The sequence below is a fragment of the Toxorhynchites rutilus genome, chromosome 1 (assembly GCF_029784135.1).
Source record: "Toxorhynchites rutilus septentrionalis strain SRP chromosome 1, ASM2978413v1, whole genome shotgun sequence".
Taxonomy (NCBI): domain Eukaryota; kingdom Metazoa; phylum Arthropoda; class Insecta; order Diptera; family Culicidae; genus Toxorhynchites; species Toxorhynchites rutilus.
This window is the reverse complement of record NC_073744.1, coordinates 126849801-126874057: the sequence shown is the minus strand read 5'-3', so window position 1 is coordinate 126874057 and position 24257 is coordinate 126849801. Positions and strand designations below refer to the sequence as shown.

The window sequence follows — 24257 nt, the reverse complement described above, 5'->3', positions numbered from 1 at the left end:
AGGTATGCATGTGCGCACATTACGCCGATTCAGTTGGGTCGGTTTTTGCACCAGAAGGCCAACCCGACCAAACCGTTGGTTGACAGAAAGTCTGTAGTATGCGGGGGCTCTTACTTTAAGACATCTTACAGTCCAACGTCTGATATATATTTTGTAAGATAAAATTAATAACCATGATATGAAACCGTCAAGTATTTCCGCTAAACGGAAAAGGATACCCAAGATAGAGGTAGAGGTCATCTGCGAAATAATTCCTTTAAATGTTTCTGCTGCAAGATGATGCTATTGCTTGTAGATGGTGAATTTTACTCAGAAAACTCATAGTTCTCGGAATATATATTCAAGAATTTTCCAGGATAATTCATCATTCCCTGTCAAAACTAATTACAAAAATACTTGAACTGCACAATGTAGAAAAAACTCGAGAATATTCCTGCAGGACGGATTTTTACTCTTCATAGTAATTTCTGTACGCAATTTAAAAATTATTGCGCTACAACCAGTATTCTGAAATCCGATCGGGTCGGAATTACTCGAATTATTACTTTGAATGGAATAAAGAAGCTTTCGAACTAAAAATAATGGTTGAAAATTGACTTTCCGTATTAGATATGTATTCTATGTAACAGATGAACAAATTTTTTGCAAATGGTGATAAAATCATAACAAAATTGTATCTGATTATGATTTTAAATTATTGGTAAAGGAAATGCTAGGAAATTATTTTATTTAATTTATTTAAAATTATAAAGGAAGGGTCAGAACTATATGTTCGAAGTATTCGAATAACACAAGTAACAATTTTCATTCAAAAAACAATAATTGAATAATTCTCTCGGACCTGGGATCTTGCTACACATATGTACATGCAGAGCATCTGTTGGGCAAACATCATTTGTTTACATTCGTATCTTCTATGCAGCAGAAGCGAATTCATTATCAATCGACGTTCTTGTAGATGATTTAAATATAGTTGCAATCTCTCTATTAGCGCGAAATATTTCATAGAACTAACATTAACTTTGTGAAACAGTTGGGCAAGCTATTTACCGAACAAGAGCTTTGGCGTGACACATATTGCTTATTGATGTTCATTGAGCGACTTTCGCACTAGATTTGAATTGAAAAAATTACAGGAAAGGATTATCAGTATGTTCGGACCTAGAGTCAAGACACAGAGGCTCGAGCTCACGTTCGAATGCTTTCTTGTATTTTCCATGAATCAGCCAATTGATGGATTTTCTTCGTTTTGGATCAATTTTCTTATAACCATATTTCATTTCTCCGCAGAGCATTCAGCTACCCGGAAATCATAGCTGAGGGTTGGTTGATCTTTCTGGCTGAATATGTTCTTAATTTCAACATAATCATCTGCTTTTTTGGCGAAACTGGCCACCGATTAAGGATATCTGCACACGAATTTCAGGGCAAAAAGCACAAAACCTATATGGGAGCACACTTCACCTAATCCGGCTGTAGAATCGCAATGTGCAATTTGAATTGTTTCTGTGAAACTTTTTGAACAATCAATCTGCTTCCATTGATATGGATCTAATACATATGCACGCTGCAAGCACCCTATTTGATAGAGAGTAAATTGTTTCACAAGTACGGATGTAAAATTTTGACGTTTGTTCGCGTCATGGCAGGGTTGCCACATGTCATTTATGTTGATTGCATCAGAGTCGAACGGATTTCAGGAATGCAAAAGTCGATATCGATCGACCAATATTGGCAATATCCTGGCTCTCAATTGATGGTAATTAGATGTAATGAGATAGTGGTAGATGCGAACAAACATCATCACTAAGTCAGCCATCGTCACCATCGACATCATTCACTGGAATTATCCTGGCATTTTTCAGGAGAATAGTTTCCGTAGCATGCACAATTTTATTACATGGAAGAGGTTCACAGATTCGACACAGTTTGAGACGCACTGTTCCACACAATTTAGGCCAACAGTCAATCAGAAACTGTCCGATAGCTATCCAGACCATCCTACACGGTCGTCCCCGCAGTGATATGATGAATTGCTTCCGTACCAAATGACCCAAGGAAGAGATTGTGAACGCAACTGTGCCGTTCATCAGCAATCGCAATCGGAAGGAAAATTCATATATTGCCAGAGCCAATTTGGCTTCGAAAGTGCTCTCCACAATACCCATTTAGCTTGCCCTTTCCTAAAGCTACTAACAATTTACGGTCAACATCTGCTCGTGCCACTCACTCGAGAATCCTTAACGATGACGTACTGCTGTTGGAGCTCTGGCTGTGCATCGTAACGTGCGGATTGTCATCAAATCGTACTGTCTCTCGTGCTCCAGGATTCACGAGGGCGGAGGTTGGGGGCGTTCTCGACGACGTTTGTTTACGACTACCGAACCGGGTTCCACCACCACCAGTGATCGTGCTGCCGCCCCCGCCGCCGCTGGGAATGGTCATTGTGGTAGTTGCGAAAGTGCAACGTTTGCCATTTCCGCCTCCTCCCCCTCCGCCAGTGCTGCCGATGGCGTTGTTATTGTTTGTGTTGTTGCCAGTATTGTTATTGTTTTGGTTACTGCTGCCACTACAACCGATTCCGAAAGTATTTTCTCCGCCCTCTCCACAGCAGTCGTGATTGTGGCCCCGGCCTCTCCTCCCAGCCCGGTTGATAGTCCTTGTGGACCGATGATGGTAGTAGTGGCTATTGCAGTAATGATGGTGATGGTAGTGGTGATGATGGTGACTCCGATGACTGTGTTGTCCGAATGATTGACGGTTGTTTCGGCGATGATGGCTACTATCAAATAGACTACTATTCTGCAGAAGAAAGAAGAAAGCAGCAGAAATAAAGAAGATCGATGAGCATAACTGACGATGAGCCGGTGGGGGTTAATAAGGGGGAAACTTACAGATGATGAAGCTGCTACTGCTGCAGCCATGTGGCACTGAAACGAAAGAAAGATGACGAGATAATGAGTGTTGTAATTAGAATTACGGTCATTGGAGAATTTGCAGCTCGTGTCATGTAATGTTGTGTTATACAATTGATGAGTTTATAGCTTTCCGCTTCGCGATTGAATTATTCTTCTCGCTTCATTCCATCATTGTCATGGAATGACTTTCTCTACCGCAATATATTAATTTGTGGAATTTTTTGTGACTTTCGAAATTGTTAGTTGACTGACTGACTAGTTGACTGCAGACTTCCTTTAAGCTTGAAACTTAAAATAACATTAAACAATTAAAGATGAAAATTCATTGCAATTCGAACCACGATGAACTTCAGCCATATCGATTCAATTAATTCTCTCTCGAATATGTCTACTGTAATTATTTGTAATTTCTCCTTTCCTCGCCCACAGTTAATCCTCCAATGAGGGGGCTAAATTTGATCCTTTTGTTTGTCAGTGGTTTTGTCAAGCAAACTAATTCTAAATTCAAATTAATTAATCTCACGCTGTGGATTTCCTTCCCATCCCTAATGCTTGGCGACATTGAGTAAACAGCGGCTGTTTCATCCACAAATTAGCTGGCATAAATCTTATCTTGCGACGATAGCAATATTTATCTTTGGTAGAATCTCGTGGTACGAATCAACTAACCGCAATTCCTCCCGCACTTCAAAAGCCGACAAACGTTTACCTACCATTCGGAAAGAGTGCCGCAACTAGTAAAGCCCTAATTGCCTTACCGACATCGTAATCTAATAAACAACAGTTTGCTAAAGCCACTCTCGAGTCAGTCAATAAAGCCACGAAACTAGCTGACACTAGGATATACGTTTAGTGTGATCCCTAACTCGCTCGATCCTTCGCAGTGGCTCCCGCCGAGTTGGATCCATTGCCTTATCCTGTGTCCTGAGTGTCCTGAGCACGACACAAATTACGTTTCCGCTCTGTTTCCGCCCTCTAGTATCAACGAGGGTAGCAAATATCACTTTCGACGTAGATTTGTTTCCACAGCCACGTGTCCTGTCTTATTTTTGGCAGCGTTTCACTATCGAAACCGTCGTCATCAGCAGCCATGAACTGGGTGAACTACCGTGTTGTCCACGTGGCGGAACCAAATTTTTGCTTTTATCGCATTGAAAAGTACGTGAAATGCTATGAGCTTAATAAATTGCTTGAATTTATCTCTCCGGTTAATCAAGAGAAATTGCAATGTGTATTGCGAGTACAATGATCCGTACCGTGGATTCAAAACGCATTGTGAGCCTGTGGAAGTTGAATGGGACGCTTCTACCCAGGGTTGCCAATAACAATTTTCAAAAAACTGGAAGAAAACTGGATCCTGTAAAACCATTTTATTTCAAAAAGATTGCCTTTAAAATGATTTTTTACCCATTCTAATGATTGAGAAATAAAACCTCCTTTGAAACTTCGTGTCGTATTCATATGCAGTTTATCAAATGGCGAAATAAACAAGTGATTAATCATATAAGTCGAGGAGATCAAAATGATGTTTTCCACTATTCGAACATTACTGTAAAACAATATTTGAGGATCTTTCTTTCTAGAAAATACGGTTTCATTTGGGTAAAACTTGAAAAATCTCGTATTTTCTGCTTCGTGTCCATCATGTCCTTCATGACATGTCATGTGCCAGATTAATTGAGGTGCATAGGGACACGGAATTTAACTCCAATGTTCTGTTCTGTTTCAACTAACGCGAATTTTGATTTCTGTAGTGTTCTGTTTGACCATATTCGTTGTTATCTTTTTCTCACTTACGAAGAACGTAGGATAAGAAAAATAAATCTTCGGTTCGACGTTCTTGCGTGGTTTTTTTCAGCTCCCATTTGTTAACATTTGAATGCGGACATTGAAAATTGCAACGAACGGGAACTCAAACAAACAAACTGCCAAACAGACGTCTCCGGGCACTAATTTATGCAGTGATCTATGTATCAAAATTCTGGAATATTTTTCCATAGGGTCCCATAATATTATTTTAATACTGAAAAGAGCACATTCAATACCAAAGCAACGCTGCTCAAGTGTTACTGTGGTATTGAAATTATAAAATATTGGTATTGAAAAGCTATTTCTCTCCAATTTTGATATTATTCTTTAGTATTTTACTTTTATATCAGACTTGTCCAAACTAAATTTGGGTATCAAGGTCAAAATGAAGTATCCTTAGGTATTTCCTCCTGCTCGAGAATATACTTATACTTTTGGAAAAATCCATAGTATACATACTTGCTAAATAAACACTATAGTGCTTATGTATTTTATGCAAATCATTTGTTTGAAGTTGAATCTAAATCCATCCTGAATGAATGAATAAATAAATATTTGGGTGACTTCAAAAACGAGAGTGTTACGTTGGAGCATCAAGGTTTTATGCATCCAATATTGGATACAAAAAACCTTGTTCTGAAGAATAAGCTTTCCTGCTAACTACACTTGATTGACAGATCACAAAACCAAATGTATATGGTCACAGTATTATATGGATAGAAAACATTAAAATAAACTCGCTTGAATGTAATTTTCAATTCCAAGGGGAACTGGCAGATTATTTTTTCAGCAACGATCATTTCTTTCCAGGTTTCCTCTCGATAACCAGCAAACGAAAAGAGTTGCGCACGTGTATGTGTGTGTATGTGGCGGCTGCTTCTATGTCTTCCCGAGGAACCGTATTTCGATGCTGATACTCTCTTGGTCACGAGAGTATCAGCATCGGCTTTTCTGCGCTCCCTCACAGTTAAAACAAACTGATTGCATTTCAGGTCAGGTCAGGCCAGGTAATGAATCCCTCGATCCCTCGCCGTTCAGCTCGTTCAGTAACGATGTTGTCTTGTCGATGTCCTCAGGCGTAGTGCACAAATTACGTAACGCTAAAAATCCGAATTCTGAACCACCTCTCCCCCCCTTTTGTAACGCAATTTCCTATCTCTAATAAACATAAAGTAACGCAACATCTACCCCCTCCCCCCTTATCACGTTACGTAATTTGTGCACGACGCCTCACGAAAAATGAATCGGTTTCACCACCACAATATCATTTCAGTATGCTTTTCGTGCGTGATTGAATCGAGAGAAGGTGTGGTTAACGATGGCAATTTGGAAGAGATTTAGATTTAGATTTAGAGGAGAATGAACTCTCTGAGTATGAAAATTTCGGCGACTGAGCAATAATCGATTGAAAATTATATAATTTTCGCGATACGAAACATTTTCCGTTTTTCATGTTATGCATCCAATATTGGATACGAAAATATCCTACTGATGGAAAAGAATAATCTTCAGAAGCTTTCCAGCTAATTACACTTGATTGAAAAATTACGAAATCAAATGTATTTGGTCGCTGTGTTCGCCATATAATTAGAAAACATTAAAATAAACTCTTTCGCATGGATGTATTCTTCAATTCCCAGGGAACTGGCAGATTATTTTTCAGCAACGATTAGATCTTTCCGGAATTTTCTCGATGCTGTATGGCATCCACACAAAAATTCTCGTTTCAGTTTGGCCTGTAAAAACTTTTCTAAACTCTAATCCATCAAATTTGGAGCCCTGAAAAGGGCCGTTGATTATATGCTAAGCTAATATAGCACCCTCTCCTTGGATTCGATGGGCCAGCTGAATGTCCTTGGGCATGATGTGACGCGTTTTGCGTGGATAGCACACAAATTTGTATCTTCGAATAAGCCTCCTGCAGCGTCATAACCGCGGAACTTTGGAAGCGCAAGTCGGTTTTGAAGTCCTGAGCAATTCCACGATCCAAAAGCTGCAAAGGTAGCTTGCGGATCAGCAATTCGGTCGACTTCCGATAGCGATGAATTTCACGCAAAGTTCCCGGTCGATAGCGATGTGGCTTCTTCACCTATCCTGCGGCTGGTGCGCTTATCCGAGCTGCTTTCGTGTGCCTTACCACTGAAAGACTAACTATCTATCTGCTTGGTCCCAAACAAACGAGTCGTCACGGTGCGAGAGTAGAGTAAGAAATGAACGAAAGCAAAGGAAGCGTCATTTTATAAACCATAAAAGTATAGAATCTAAACCCCACCCTTATTATATTCGTTGCTTACCCTGAGAGAGAAACGAATAACATCGAAGTAAGTTTACAGTAATGTATTTGAATCCGGACACTTTGCGTTACATTTAATACCATACCGCAGCCACAACATTTTCTGCATGTTGAATTAATGCGATTGAATAGTAACTATCAAGAAACTATCAGTAACTATATTAGCAACTATTAATCGCATAAATTCAACATGAAAAAAATGTTATGGCTGTGGTATGATATTGAATGTAATGCAAAGTGTCCGGATTCAAAAGCATTACTGTAAAAAAGAGTTAACTCGACTGAAATTTTTTCGGTTCGGCCTGCAAAAACGAAATTAAGAGCCCCCGCCGACTGCAGACTGACTTGTCGACCGATAGTTCGGTCGGCTTCTTAATCAGTACGGAGAAAAAAAGTCTGTAGTGTACAGCATAATGCATAGACGTAAGTATGAGCTTCCCCATCTCACATTCCAATAAGATTAATGGGTTTCCAAGTGGACGCGCTACATACGGATACGAATGATTTCAATAACCTGTTTTCGAAGCTATCATTAAGCTATTGAAACAATTTTTCGACTCAACAAATAGCAATCATATAACTCTTGGACATTTTATCTTTTGTATGAAATGATTATCATACTGTTCCGTTGATCCGAGGCAGAATGAATCACGCTTAAAGAAGGAATGGATTTTTTCTTGGAATTTAGTCAGCAGAAATAATGCCCTTTCCCAACAATTAAAAACGACAAACGGTAAACAGTTTCATCAAAGTGATTTCTTCGATATGGGGATATATTCACTACAACATGTCATATATTTCATATTCTTCATTATCAAATCCATATACATGGCACCTACCGGTAACGAATTATTATCGAAACCACGATTTTCGCTAAATGCTCCTTTCAGTTCGGCCTGTAAAGAACTTTTCTGTACTCTAATCCATCAAATTTGGAGCCCTGAAAAGGGCCGTTGATTATATGCTAAGCTAATATAGCACGCTCTCCTCGGATACGATGGGCCAGCTGGATGTCCTTGGGCATGATGTGACGCGTTTTGCATGGATAGCACACAAATTGGTATCTTCGAATAAGCCTCCTGCAGCGTCATAACCGCGGAACTTTGGAAGCGCAAGTCGATTTTGAAGTCCTGAGCAATTCCACGAACCAAATGCTGCAAAGGTAGCTTGCGGATCAGCAATTCTGTCGACTTCTGATAGCGACGAATTTCATGCGAAGTTCCCGGTCGATAGCGATGTGGCTTCTTCACGCTTCCTGCGGCTGATGCGCTTATCCGAGCTGCTTTCGTGGTGCCTTGCCACCGAAAGACTAACGAGCTGTCTGCTTAGTCCCGATGAAACGAGTCCTCACGGTGCGAGAGTAGAGTAAGAAATGAACGAAAGCAAGGGAAGTGTCATTTTATAAAGCATAAAAGAATCGAATGTAAACCCCACCCTCTTTATTGTATAACGCTTCCTTTGCTTTCGTTCATTTCTTACTCTACTCTCGCACCGTGAGGACTCGAGCTCGTTAGTCATTCGGTGGTAAGGCACACGAAGTCAGCTCGGATAAGCGCACCAGTAGCAGGATAGGTGGAGAAGCCTATCGACCGGGAACTTTGCGTGAAATTCATCGCTATCGGAAGTCGACCGAATTGCTGATCCGCAAGCTACCTATGCAGCATTTGGTTCGTGGAATTGCTCAGGACTTCAAAACCGACTTGCGCTTCCAAAGTTCCGCGGCTATGACGCTGCAGGAGGCTTATTCGAAGATACCAATTTGTGTGCTATCCATGCAAAACGCAACGCGTCACATCATGCCCAAGGACATCCAGCTGGCCCATTGTATCCGAGGAGAGCGTGCTATATTAGCTTAGCATATAATCAACGGCCCTTTTCAGGGCTCCAAATTTGATGGATTAGAGTACAGAAAAGTTTTTTACAGGCCGAACTGAAAGGAGCATTTAGCGAAAATCGTGGTTTCAATAATAATTCGTTACCGGTAGGTGCCATGGATATGGATTTCTTAATGAAGAATATGAAATACATGACATGATGTAGTGAATATATCCGAAGAAATCACTTTGGTGAAACTGCATTATAAAATTATTTGTGTACGAATGCCGCAATTGATAGTCGACTCTAATTTGCGCTGGGTAATTTCCTCGGAGGACTCGATTCCTCCTTTGAGCATTAATAATCTCTTTCTGGCAAAACGATGTGGTATTAATCACATTATTTGAATGATAGAATGAAGAAGTTTTCTGCCAATTTCCTTCAACCTCCAAACGTATCTTTCTCCCGTTTGTCGTTTTCGCGTTCGCTAATCCTTCCTCACAACACCCATTTCTAGTTTGAGAAATTGTTGAGTAAACATTGTTTGTCAGTGCGCGTAGAGCGGGAATTCCTAAAGATTCATTGCACCTCTAATAAATTGCCGAAAGACGTGGTCTTACGTTGATCGCACTTGATTGAAAAAATCAAAAACGAAATGTATTTGGTCGCAGCATTATATGAGTAGAAAGCAAATAATCGCTCGAAAATGACTTGATTTTCGCGATGTGAAACATTTTCCGTTTTTCATGTTATGCATCCAATATTGGATATGAAAATTTCCACTGATGGGGAAAAAAATATTCAGAAGCTTTCCTGTTATTTGCGATTGATTGAAAAATAACAAAACCAAATGTATTTGGTTGTAGTGTTATATGGATAGAAAACATTAAAATAAACTATTTCGCATGAATGTATTTTTCAATTCCCAGGGGAACTGGCAGATTATTTTTCAGCAACGATGATAGCACCGAGAATTCCGCGCGTGTATGTGTGTGTGTGTGTGGTGGCTGCTCCGATGTTTCAAGCGGAACCGTGGCATCACTCTCCTCCTGATGGATTCCCTTTTGGCCTTAGGTGCACAAACAGGCTCTTGGTGACACCGTTCATCAGCGCTTTCATGATAAACGAAATTAGCTTCACAACAACAGCGACAACATGCTCCAATCGCTGTTCAATCATAACTGAGTGGGTTTACGAGCGGCGCTCGCTTATATACCGATTTTTGATTTCAATAGCCTGTTTTGAAAGCAATTTTAAGACTATTGAAACAAGTTTTTGGATGAAAAAGTAACAAGTATATGACGCGTAGACATTTTATCTTTCAAATGAAGTGTTTATCATACCATTTCGTTCAGTTGTTTAAGAGCTATTAACGCTCAAAATCTCGGTCTCCGGCGTAACGCTTTCGTTCTCGAAAGTTTGGTTTTACACCCCGGTATAGAAATGAAAGACGTAGTCCTACGTCAAAATCCTTTGAGAGACCATTAAATACTAATATCTCGTTGATGGAAACGGGGACAAGATTACTTGGGTTTTATGTTCATATCAATCAAAGTCAATGGACTTCAATGACACTAAGGTCTTCAAATGATTATATAAACACAAAGCCAGCATAGCACACGGGCTCTATGAACCTATTTCGGTAAGACTATGAACATTGCTAATTGAAATGGTACTTCAATTAGTCTCAACTAGGAGGACCTAGAAATTCGGAAGTGTAAGCAAGAAAAAAATAACACTGAGTTGAGTGTGAAATAAAAGAAAGGTCAATCCAAGGTAAACGCAAATATCGAACGAACGATAAATGTAAAAAAAAAAAAAATTGGGCCAGGGATAGGAAGAGTGAGTGTGGGATATTGTTTATACATTTAGAATTTATTTTACATAAAATGGGTAAAACTGAAGCACACATATATAAAAACTGGATAAAACTGGATAATATTTGAAAAAACTGGAAGATTTTAGGGTTCAATTGTTTGACTGGATCGAGTAAAAAAAAACTGGAAGAATCCAGTTTAAACTGGGACAATGGCAACGCTGCTTCTACCTCTGTCGATAATGAAAAGAAAGCAAATAAATAAATTATAAATGATCCAAAGCCAAACTGTCGCATATACAAGCAACTTTGTCTGGGTTCAATGTTGTGGTTTTCACTATCTTTGAATCCTGTAAGGCAGGGGTTCTCAAACTATTTTTTGGCAGGAGACCCTTTTTCCAGAACTAAGTGATACCTCAGACCCCTATAATCAAACTTCTTCAACCATAAGAAATACTTAATAATTAAAAAACTTTGATGTTCATTAACCCTTTATAAGGCATGTGCTCCCGTGGCCGAGTGGTTAACATTAAACCTAACATGCCGGGGGTTTGGGTTCGATTCCCGTTCTGGTCAGGGGGTTTTTACGCCAAACAAATGTCCTCCGTCTTGCACGATCACGCGTATTCTAGAGCTTGCCACTCAGAATGCATTCAAGGCGTGTAATTTGGCATAGGAATCTCAACTAAGTACTAATCTGCCGTAATCTCGCAAAATGACGCAAGCGCCAAAATTGAAATTTTACGGTTTTTTGTTATAGATCGATAAAGAATACCAAATCCTTTCAAACAACTGTGAAGTTTTACTGAAATCTGAAAAAATGACCCCGTAAAAGCTTGAAAACGGTTTGGCGCAAGCGCCATTTCCACTGTGATGTGGCGCAAGCGCCATTTCCCCTATGATGTGACATAATTTGATTGTGATGCGATGTGATTTTTTTGTCTGTTCGAAAGCGTAGGATGAACGAGCAGGGACAGTAAATTTCACATAACAACATCTTCCGTAATGAACGCTCAGCATAATAAAAGTCACATGCCTTCTTTCTTGTAAAAACACTTTTCGAAATGCTCGGCATGTTAAATATTTTAATCAAAAGCAGTCCATCCCCATGCAATGATAATAATAATAATAGCAATTTTGTTTTAGAGCTACAAATCATGTACTAAGAAGCTCATAAAATCATGTACTTTAAATTCAAAAATTCATCTTAAAGGAAAATTTTTTTCTAGATAGAAGTGTATTGCTGTTCTCACATATAGCACATAAAGATTAGAACTAAATAGTTTAAACTCAACAATTTAATTGTTGATTACAAGGATTCCCTAATATGTAGTGTCTTTTTTCTTCAGGAATAAAGGGACAAAGCTTCTTGACGATGTTATGTTTACTTTTCTCGCCTGCTCAATTCCTCTTTCGGATAAATTGAAGCTGAGTGTTGATTGAAGGGTAAATTTCGAATTTGGTGAACAGCTGCACTCTTCTAAATGCTCCATCGAAACGCATCTTGTAACAAAACTCAAAATATCCTCGCGTAAACTGTATCTGTTTTACATCGGATAACTTCGGACGGCATTATCTTATTTAACACGGATGGTTCCAATTGCATTTTGGATTCGAAAAAATCGGTGCTGTCCAAAATTATTACAATCGGGCTCTCAAGTACGTTAACCTGCTCGACACCTGCTACAAAGTCGGAAAAATGTGTGGATTCTTCTCTCTGATGCTTCCTCATGATTCGCTCAACGGCGGCATGTTGGAGAAAATAATTGGAAACAGATTCTCGCATACTCTGATGGATGAACGCCAATCGGTTGTGGAAACAGCGATTTAAATTTGCTGTTTCCACAACAAACTGGTGTTGGTGGCATAGCTTTAATAAAACTGCATTTTTTCAAAAATCAAGCCCATGTCAATGTTTTTTCATCAACAGTACACTTTTTTTACAGATCAGATTTTCTTAATGTACGCGTATGCTGACATGCAATTTTACAAAAAGTCTCGTACTGAAAATTGTTTCCTCTGGCGCTTGCGTCAATTTAAGAAATTACGGCCGTAATGAAAATAACGCAAGTAATACTACGTTGAGACGGCGAAGTTCCTCTAGAAACGTTAGCGCCATTTGGGAAGGAAGGAAGGCTGTCTAAACTAGGCAATGATGAGACGACAACCGACTCAAATTTCAGACATAAACCTTACATGAGGAAGAATACATATTTACCTTTGATAAAAAATAAACTATTGAAACAGTTGAAAAAGGGTGGCAATATAGTTGCCACTGCCCGTTAACGCCAAAAACACTGTCGCTGCCTTGTAAGCTCACTTAATTGCGCCTTTCGTTATGCGAAAATTAAAACAATATTTCTAGTGCAGCGAAAAAGCATTTTTTATCGAACTAGCTGACTCGGCAAACTTCGTCCCGCCCTAAATTTGTTTTTCGTTATCACATCCACGTTTTTTTTACTAGAGCTGTTCATTGATTGATTTTCTAATCTTCCCTTTAAAATTACCTTTTACTATAGAATTCATAGTACTTCTACCAAAACTCGTCATTGTAATATCAGATTACACCCATACCTCGCTATACGGCCGCTCTTTATACGGCATTTCGCTATAACGGTTCTCTTCAATTCCTAATGTGCTGCCTAAAATGTTTCGTTATAACAGCAAAAAAAATTGAGGATTGATCCAAAATAACTTTTGTACATAAGTGAAAAAATATTTGCGAGACAATAACGCAAGCAACAAAAAATAGGTACATATATTTCATGTAACATGGAGTTGTTTCATTTTTGTTTGTAGATTATTGTTGGTTCATGTTACATATTCAACAAATTTGGTACCGATCTGATTAAATTTGTATTAGAATTGATCCCTTTTTTCTTTTTACGGCTTTTCGCTTTGCGGCCAAATTTCGTGGAACGTATCTAGGCCGTAAAGCGAGGTATGGGTGTATTTTCAGACACAATTCCCGTTCGAGGCTTGCAATTAACATGTTTATCCGTTACATGGAATAAATGTTTGATACAGAAATTATAATAGAATAAACACAGCCCTAAATCGGACAAGAAATTTGGTCTGCGTTGCCGGTCAGGATTATAAATTTAATCAAACAGAGTATTCCTGACTGTTTCGCCATAGCTTTCAGTCTACTCCTTCATCAATAAGCATAAGATAAGCTTTAAGTATAATATAGAAAAATGGGATATACCACAATAGTTCAAAATAATGGATGCAGTGGTTTACAGCCAACAGAGAAAAAAAGTGATTATCATACCACTTCGTTTAGCCGGGAAAGAATTATTAATCATCAAAGGAGGAATCGAAAATACCCAGCGCAAATAACTTCCTCTCCCCAACCCCTGACAGTTGGAATCATCTGTCGAAAGCGACATTCATGAGCATGCGATAATAGAACTGCTGGTAACAAATGCGACATAGGCGTGTGAGCGTGACCAATCTTATCTCGCATCGCAATAACAACTAAATTAATTCCTGAGCGGGCGCCAGTTTATATACAGATTTGTGTGATTTCAATAGCCATTGCTTTTAAATTTTTAATCTCTTTAAACAAGTTTTCGGGTCAATAATTAACAATCATATAACTATTGGACATTTTGTTTTTCGAATAAAGTGATTATCATTCCACTCCGATCAGCCGGCCAAGAGGAATTAACGTTCAAAACTTTGCACTTCAAGTGTAAAGTTCTCGTTTTCGAAACTTTGAACTTACACCCCGCTACAGAAATGAAGGACGTAGTTCTACGTCAATATTCATATATTTACTCATGGTCCGTTAAATCTACTTAAAGAAAAGAAAATCATATTTTATGTATCATTAGCTGACCCGACGAACTTCGTCCCGCCCAAAATAGATTTTTGAATTGAATACTTTCAAACATCCACGTTTTCTTACTAAGTGAACGTTAGTGAGTCCAATCACTGAACTGTTCATTGATTGATTACACTTTGACCCTTTACAATTTCCTTTTACTATAAATTGTCTAGTACTTCTACAAAAATTCGTCCTTATAATATGAAATTATTTTCAGACACAATTCTCGTTCAAGATTCTTCAAGCATTTGGAAATAACATGTTTCTCCGTTGCATGGAATACATGTTTGATACAGAGAATATTACAAAATAGAGACAGCTCAAACATGACCATTCCTTCCTCGGGTTTTGGGCACACCAACACATTTGGCCTTCCATTTTTGTTTATATAGATAGAAGATATAGGAATGCGTTATTCCGTCTGCAAATCCTTTTCCACTTTCGAATAAAATCAATTTCGTTAGCGCCAACATCAATTGGACTAACAACGTTTAGCTAATTGTAGAACATATGGGAATTCAATTTTCCGAATTTTCCGATTTTTCTCTCCACTATATTGATCTACGGGAAGAGACGAATACAACGAAATATAGATGATTCAAATTGAACTATTCCTTCCTAGGGTTTTGCGCTTACCAACACATTTGGCCTTCCATTTTTATTTATAGATACATCGAATGGACTAACAACGCTTAAAGGGTGTGTCACATCAAATTGCATCACGGAAAAAACGCTGTAGAAATTTAATTTTTAGGAATTATATCTTCAGCTTTCGATTATAATCAGATAAGAGTGTATAGATCACGTTGGTCATGCTTCACTGTCAATTTTTCGTAAATTTGGAAAAATGTCGTCGAACGAAAAAGAGCGTCGTGAATTAATCCTGTGCACTCATTTCGAGAATCCGGAGTTGTCACATCGGGACATCGGTACGATGCTGGGAATCGTCCAATCCACGGTCAGCAGAGTACTAAAACGATACTTCGAGAACCTAACCATCGACCAGAAGGTGAAGAACGGCAAAAATGGATGCTCCGTCAGTGAAAAAGATCACAAGCGCGTAGTTAAGCAGTTTAGACGTGATCCGAGAAGTTCGGTCCGGGATGTCGCCAATAAGCTGAATTTGTCAAGTTCATTCGTCCAGCGGAACCAAGCAGCGGGAGGGCCTGCGTACATACAAGGTTCAGAAGGCTCCTAACCGCGACGAAAGGCAAAACATGGTGGGGAAGACGCGAGCCCGGAAGCTGTACACCGAAATGCTGACGAAGCCGCATTGCTTATTGCTTATTGATTTTTCTCTCCACTATATTGATCTACGGGAAGAGACGAATACAACAAAATAAAGAAGGCTAAAATCGGACCATCTCTTCTTCAGATTTTCCGCTTACCAACAGATTTTGCCCTACATTTTTATTTATATAGATACTAGCTGACCCGGCAAACTTCGACCCGCCCAAAATTTGTGTTTTGTTATCAATACTCTCAAACATCCACGTTTGCTTACTTGCTCATAGTTCATGGGTCCAATCGCAGAACTGTTAATTGATTGATCTTCTAATCGACCCCGTTGAATTTATCTTTTAATATAAAATTCCTAGTATTTCTAACAAAACTCATCATTATAGTATCAGAGTATTTTCAGACACAATTCTCGTTCAAGATTTTTCAACCACTTGCAAATGTTTCTCCGTTACATGCCAACCTCCGCAATAGTTTCTCCGTTACATGGAATAAATGTTTTATACAGAAAATATGATAGAATAAAGACAGCCCTAAATCGTTAAATTCTTTCCTCGAGTTCTGCTCTTATCAACACATCCGGCGATCCTTTTTTTGGTATAGATAGAAAAAGATATAAGAGTGCGTTTCATCACATTAAAATCCATTTCCAGTTTCGAACAAAGATCAATTTCGAAAGAGTTTTCCGAAAATTTTCAATTGTCATGTTTGGTTGGAATAGTTTTGGTTGAAATATGTGTAATATTTTTATGGGACCATTCCAAGGGAGTGAGGGGTGTCATACCATTACAGAAACATTTATTGCACCCTAAAACCTTCACATGCCAAATTTAGTTTCATTTGCTTGATTAATTCTCGAGTAATGCAGAATATTTAGTTTCATTTGTATGGTCAAAAAAATCTGCATTACTCGAGAATTAATCGAGCAAGTGAAACCAAATTTGGCATGTGAAAGTTTTAGGATGCAATAAATGTTTATACGGTAGTTAGATACTCCTCCCCCCTCTCTAAAGGTGGGTTGTCATACAAATGGAACATAAATTTCTGCATTACTCGAGAATTAATCAAGCAAATGAAACCAAATTTGACATGTGGAGGTTTTAGGATGGAATAAATGTTTCTATGGTGGTTAGACACTCCTCCCGCTGTCTAAGGGTGGGCTGTCATACAAATGAAACACAAATTTCTGCATAACTCTAAAACTAATCAAACAAATGGAGCCAAATTTGGCATTTGAAGGTTTTACGGCGCACGGGTAACGGATAACGGAGGAACATGTTATTTGCAAGTGGTTGAAAAATCATGAGCTAGAATTGTGTCTGAAAATAATCCGATATTATAATGAACAGTTTCGTTACTTTACTTAAAATTTTATAGTAAAAGATAAATTCAACGGGTCGATAAGAGGATCTATCAATGAACAGCTCTGCGATTGGACCCATGAACTTGCTCATAATAAGAAAACGTGAATGTTTGAAGGTATTGATAACAAAAAACAAATTTTGGTCGGGACGAAGTTTGCCGGGTCAGCTAGTAGGTGTATAATAACCGTAAGTACCGGTAAGTTTCTTGGTTTTTTTTTCAAAAATTTATGCGTTATTCTGCAAAACTGGTTACTAATTTAATATTCAAAGTATTGCCCATCGCTAGTCACAACATGTTCCCATTTTTTTTGGCAATACACGGATCCCTTTGCGAAAATAATCGCCTGTTTTGTCGGCTAACAACGAATCGATCCAATTTTTGGCTTCATCAAAATTGGAGAAGTACTGGTCAACCAGGCCATGTTGCATCGATCGTAAACGGTAGTGTGTGATTCCGCTGGCTATAGAGGAAGGGACTACTGTATGCGTCTTACCTACTTCACGGCTTGTCATCGAAAGGGGCCAGGATCAATCGCGGTTGTTGCCATGTGCTTGTAAAGTGGGCACTCACAATGAGTGCCCGTGCGCAGAAATGTCATGTTACATTCAGGACACTTCACACTTTCTGGAATCAGTTCAGTCTGCACCACACAGGTAGTAATCGGACGGAGCAATGCCTGAAGAATACGGCGGGTGGGATAGGATCTCCCATTTTAGGGTTTGTTTTGGCCGGTTTCGCGACATGCGGCCGAGCATTGTCGTGCTGCAAAATAACTTTAACGTGTCTTTGCTCGTATTGTGGCCATTTTTCCTTCAGTGCACGGCCCAAACGCATCAATCGTCGTCGGTAGAGGTCCCCCGTAATGGTTTCATTCGGTTTTGGCAGCTCATAGTACACCACTCCCAGCTGGTCTTACCAAATAGACAGCATAAACTTCTTGCCGTGAATATTCCGCGCGGCCGTCGATGTTGATGCGTGGCCGGGGTATCCATACGTTTCTTGACGTTTAGGATTGTCGTAATGGACCCACTTTTATCGCCAGTAACGATTCGATGCAAAAAACCCATTCTTTTATGCTGTTAGAGCAGTTGTTCGCACGTGAAAAAACGGCGTTCGACGTATCGTGGTTTCAATTCATACGGCACCCAATGTCCTATCTTTCGCATTGCCTTTAAACGATCGGATATGGTTTGTTGAGCTACTCCAAGTGTATCTGCATGTTCTTGTTGCGTTTGTGACGGATCTTGATCGAGTAAAGCCTCCAATTCTTCATCTTCAAACTTCTTTGGCGGTCCGGAACGCGGTCGTCTTGTAAGTCAAGATTACCACTTTCAAACCATGCAAACCACGTCTGACACGTTCGCTCAGTTGGAGCATGGTTACCATAAACTTCCTCGAAAATGCGGTGACCTTCCGCAGCTTTTTTCTTCATATTGTAGTAATGAAGTAACACTCAGCGCAAAAACACTCTCGTTGGTACGAAATTCGACATATTCGAAGTGGCAAAAAACTATGTTGTTTACGCTTCAACTTTTTGACATATACTGAAAAAGACGCGCAATGACAGTAGCTTTCCAACGAATGTCTGGAAATTTGATTTACTGGAATAATAATAAAGTTACGCCATCTTATGTAAAACCGAAAAAACTTACCGGTACACCTAATATACAAAAAATGCTGAAATATTTTCGTATCATGTTTGTTTCCAAAACATTAATTGTTTCAGTTGGTCACTTGTTGTGATTATACGTGACAATGCATCTGGTCCTACGTTTTATTTTCCTTTAACAAGTGCATCCAACCGAGTTGAACGTCGGGTGGCTCCTGTTTCCCGGAAGTTAGCAGGTTCAATACTTCCAGATAATCATGACGGATCTTACTTGGACGAAAAATTCAAAACAAGGGACCCGGAACTGGATACGAAACATTTTGAGTATGCAGGAAAATTGTTGGCTGATATGTGTAACAACTTGGCGATTCCGTCTAAGCAGAATATATTGAGTCCGCAAACTCCCAAAATGTCGATTAGCGGAATTAGTGCGATATTAAGCCGAATTGTTTACTTGTCACGTAAGGACATTCCAGCAGACGTCAGGAACTGCTGCATTGAACCAAGGAGTAGTTACTTTTGTATAAATCCACATCAATTCATACCAACTCATGTTACTCTCAGCCAAACGCCAGATGGTTTGAAAGAACCATGTGAGCATTCATTTTCCTTCTCTGTTTGTTCAAAATTCTATGAACTTGTCGGAAGTTCTTCCGTATGAACATTTGATACCGACTTGGGCAGATGTCGGAGTTTTTACGTTGATATTTTCATAACTTAATAAAAGCTAAAATATTATGAAAGTTTTTTAAACGACTTTGCCTATTTTGCACTGAATATGTTAGCATTTCATAACTTCAGGAGGGGGAGGTGCTTTTTGCGTTACTTATTGTTATTGTTTTTTTTAATTATTATTTTGAGAAACTTTTTAACAAAGTATTCTATATTTAATTTTTTTCTAATCCGCATTTCCGTTTAGACAAGTATTTTTCTAGAGAGTTTTTGTATATGAAAGACTGCATGTCCATTTACTAAGCCAACAATCTCTGGATCTTCAATTGAGCATATTTTTTGTCTTATTATAGAATAACTACATTCACGGAGTAATGAGAGATCCAAGCGTCCACACACGATCTACTGTTTGTAACAAGAAACCCCAGGCTATTTGAAGTATGTGCAACAAAGCAACTGAACAGTGTAACAAAAGAAATATTCACACGCTGATAAGCGATGGTGTGTAGTTTACCATATGTATCGATATGATAACATGTACACGATACAATCCTGCTCTTTTGAATCTGAAAATGTCATAGATGGCATTTCGACAAGTCACCTGTAGTGCCAATTCTCGAATAATGCAGAAATTTGTGTTTCATTTGTATGGCAGAGAGGGGGTGGAGAGTCTGACCATCATAGAAACATTTTTTGCACCCTAAAACCTCAATATGCCTAATTTGGTGTCATTTACTTGAATAGTTCTCGAGTAATGCAGAAATTTGTGTTTCATTTGTATGGCAGCCCCCCTTAGAGATGGGGAGAGGGGTCTCAAACTATCACGAAAACCTTCCCCGGGCCCAAAAACCTCTACGTACCAATTTTTATGTTGATCGGTTAAGTAGATTCTGTGTCCATAAGAATCAGACAGACACACAGACAGACAGTAATCCATTTATATATATTTATATATATATATATATATATATATATATATATATATATATATATATATATATATATATATATATATATATATATATATATATATATATATATATATATATATATATATATATATAAGTTAACGACGAAACTGCAAATCCAACTTGGAAACAAACGCCAACCGCCCCAAGCGTGTATCTCGCTTCGTCAGCAGCATCAAACCTCCCACGAATAAACATCCCGTCAGCAACGCGGCCAGCCAGCCAGCCAGCCGTTCAACTATCAACGAATAACGCACAATCAGATATTCCGTGAACAAGGTGTCATATTCCGCCAGCTACCCAACTATCGATGGAATGCGCAGCGAGACCGTTGTATGCTTAGTTTAGTAAACAGGATTAGGGAAGTTATAAAAAGGCTTCAACAACTTGAATAAAGAGGATTATAGTAGTAAACGTCGAGGAACGTAGTCGAGTAGTGTTTTTTTAAAAATCCCAAAAGGCCATCGAAGGTCTTGAGTGGCGCAGTCGTGCAGATTAATCTCGTGTTTTCGAATCGCAATCGAGCGCCCGCGAGTGAATATCGTGGACATGAATTCGTTACCGAGAAAAATCCGCGAACCGAAAGATAACTTTAGTGAACCCCGAAGTGAAGTGTATTTCCAAAACGGACATTGAAACAGTAATATAAGTGTACTGGAGCTCTTGGATCCGAGCGAGCATCGGAAATCAGGTAAGCTTTTCCTATTTTTTAGAAAACTAACACAAAATCAACTGTGAAAATATTAAAAATAAAAACAAATAATGAAAAAAGTGATTAAGCGTTGTTAACAAGTGTCAAAATATATATTCAAATTATACAAAGCGAGAAAAAAAATTATTGATTGTGTTCTAGTGCTAAGGAAAAATTAAAAATAATTAAAATGAGCCATCTTCACCAACAAGTTGCCGATTTGCAACAAGAGTTGGCAAATCGAGATGAATTAATTCATCAATTAAGAGTTGAAGCGCAAGGCGCTGCCGAAGCTGTTAACGCAGCTCGAGCAGCACAAGCCGAACACGCAGCGCAAGCAGAACAAGCTGAACAAGCAGCGCAAGCCGCGAACGAAGCCGCCGCCGCCCAGGCAGCAGCAGCAAACAATGTAATTAGAGGACAACAAATTGAAAGTGTCCTCAAATCCCTACAAACACCGCAAATTCTCCGGGACCTACCGTCTTTTGACGGCAATCCCGTAAAACTCCACTCCTTCATACGATCAATCGAAAATCTCATCCCAATAATTGATTCTGTGCGAGGAACAAATATGCACACTATTTGGACCCAAGCCATTAGATCAAAAATTGTCGGTGATGCCGATAACGTTTTAGAACTGTACGGCACAAATTTAGAATGGAGAGAAATTAAATCGAATTTAATTACTCATTACAGCGACCGAAGAGATGAAATTTCTCTTACTAGAGATCTCTTTGGAATCAGTCAAATTGGATCAGTTGAGGATTTTTATGGGAAAATATCTCACATTGTATCATTGTTAGTAAATTTGCTGAATATAAACGAACTGAACGTGCAAGTGAAAACTGCCAAAAATTTATTTTACCAACAAACGGGTTTGAAAGTCTTTTTGTCCCACTTCCCACGAATAAACATCCCGTCAGCAACGCGGCCAGCCAGCCAGCCGTTCAACTATCAACGAATAACGCACGATCAGATATTCCGTCAACAAGGTGTCATATTCCGCCAGCTACCCAACTATCGATGGAATGCGCAGCGAGACCGTTGTATGCTTAGTTTAGTAAACAGGATTAGGGAAGTTATAAAAAGGCTTCAACAACTTAAATAAAGAGGATTATAGTAGTAAACGTCGAGGAACGTAGTCGAGTAGTGTTTTTTTTAAAATCCCAAAAGGCCATCGAAGGTCTTGAGTTATATATATAATACAACAAAATAGCTGAAAAACCTACAAGAACTGAAAAAATAACGATGCTTGTTTGTTTGGTTTCGACTGCCACTTTTTTTGCAAATGCTCAGTATTATATATTATAGGCTGTATCGATACTTGTAAGTTATGTTAAAATGAAGGCTAGAAGCCAAAGAATTTCAGGGTTTTGATTATTCGATTATTTATAATATTAACGTTCAGTAAAATTACATTTGAAAATCAAGTGTTCGGAATTTGAATCATGCGTAGAAGTTTGATTCATATTCCGAACACTACTTCAATATTAATTTTAATGTAGATTTCTGCATAAAATATCATTTATTTCACCCAGTTATTGTAGGTTCTTACATTTTGTAGCACTTAACATGACAACAGCAGTCAAAATAGTTGAAACAACAACAAAAACTTAAAAATGAACAATGCTTGTTTCTTACGGAATTTGCTAACGCAAATGCAAATTTTATCATTGTTTCTGACTGTCACTTTTTTGCAAACGTCTAATATTATAAATAATAGGCTGTATTGATACTTGTAACAGATGTCATCTGTAGTGCCAACTCGAACATCTAATTAAAAACTTCCAAATCGAAAACAATAACTCGTTTGTCCACACGTGTAATGGATGACAGAAAATAACAGAGGGTGCCCATATGCCCGAGTTGGTGTATGAATCTGATCGGTTCAGATAAGTTATTGAATTGATTACACATATCTACAATAGCTAACCACTCCGCCCACATTCGTACAATTGGTACCCAGACCACAATATGCCCACGTGCCGGGAGGCAACGGATAGTATTAAGAGAAAATTTCATCTTCTATTCGATTTGTCCTGGACTCATATTTTCCCGGTCTTATCTCTCTCTAGCTATCCACCATAAACAGGTTTCTGTCGCAGGATATTCCTTCATGACCGCCGTCTCCATTTGGCCGCCAGTTGGTTATAAATACAGCTTTTCCTTGTTCAAACGTCGCTTTTTGTGCTCTCGAGGTCATATATAAATATACACATGTAGCATGACAAGATGATCCTCGTAATATAAATTGAATTTTCTCATTTCTTCTCTCGGCGAGCTCGTTTGCTGCTCGGTTTAGTCCTTCTTTAAACAGTTCCCATGCTTTTTGCCCACAGTAGGTAAACTGTTGGTTGGATAAATTTCAGCGGATGTTTGAAGTTTTGTGTCCAAGGAGCAACCACTCTGCCAGTAGTCTGCCTTGGGTCGACCAATGTTACACTTTGTATTTTACGACATTCGGTTTTTTTCAACGTTGAAAGAAATATAGACGGTTAGCTTAGCCTTACGAGTGCCGTGCACTTGATATTAGTATGGTTTCGGCCGTTTTATTCTCCAGAGGAAGGGTGTTATGCGGATGACGCTAAAGTTGTCCACAGCTGCGATACCGTTTTGTCTGAAATTCCGAACACTTAAGCTACGATGGCCATTAAACAGTGTCTCATTACGCAAAATGGTACTCTTTCGCGAAATTAAATTGATTTTTGGATACAATAGAGTTTTCTGTTTCATTTGACTACAATAAAATTGATTTACAAATACATATTCATGGTGAAAAACTAAAAATATGTTCAATCCCTTTTGTCTCAAATTCCGAACAGCAAAAATGCATTTTTTTTTTCTCAAAAATCACATCTTTTGAACTACTGAACCAATTCATATGATCGATATATCAAATTAAAATCAATTAGCTAGTCCTTTCTGGAAAAATGTTATACTCGCAAAAAAAAAAAGGATTTTGCTTTCGTAATTATTGATTGTATTTGTTTTTCATAGTTTACATGGTTTCTGGACCAAGAGCGCTATATCGGTATCAATACCTATAAATGATGGGGGTGGAGAGTCTAACCATCATAAAAACATTTATTGCACCCTAAAATCTTCACATGCAAAATTTGGTTTCATTTGCTTGATTAATTCTTGAGTAATGCAGAAATTTGTGTTTCATTTGTATGGCAGCCCCTCCTTAGAGAGGGGGGTGGAGAGTCTGACCATCATAGAAACATTTT

At 38.6% G+C, this 24257-nt stretch overlaps 1 protein-coding gene across 1 annotated transcript in view; it reads right to left on the bottom strand.

Annotated features, from left to right (window-relative positions):
* Nucleotides 1-1288: 1288 nt before the first annotated feature.
* The window catches only part of LOC129761892 (dopamine receptor 2), a 427954-nt gene continuing 404985 nt past the window's right edge, over nt 1289-24257 (bottom strand). The window contains exons 4-5 of the mRNA XM_055759725.1: nt 2895-2930; nt 1289-2802 (exon numbers count right to left, since the gene is read on the bottom strand). Of these exons, the coding sequence (XP_055615700.1) occupies nt 2227-2802; nt 2895-2930 (612 nt within the window). The 3' untranslated portion in view covers nt 1289-2226. The remainder of the gene's footprint in view (nt 2803-2894; nt 2931-24257) is intronic.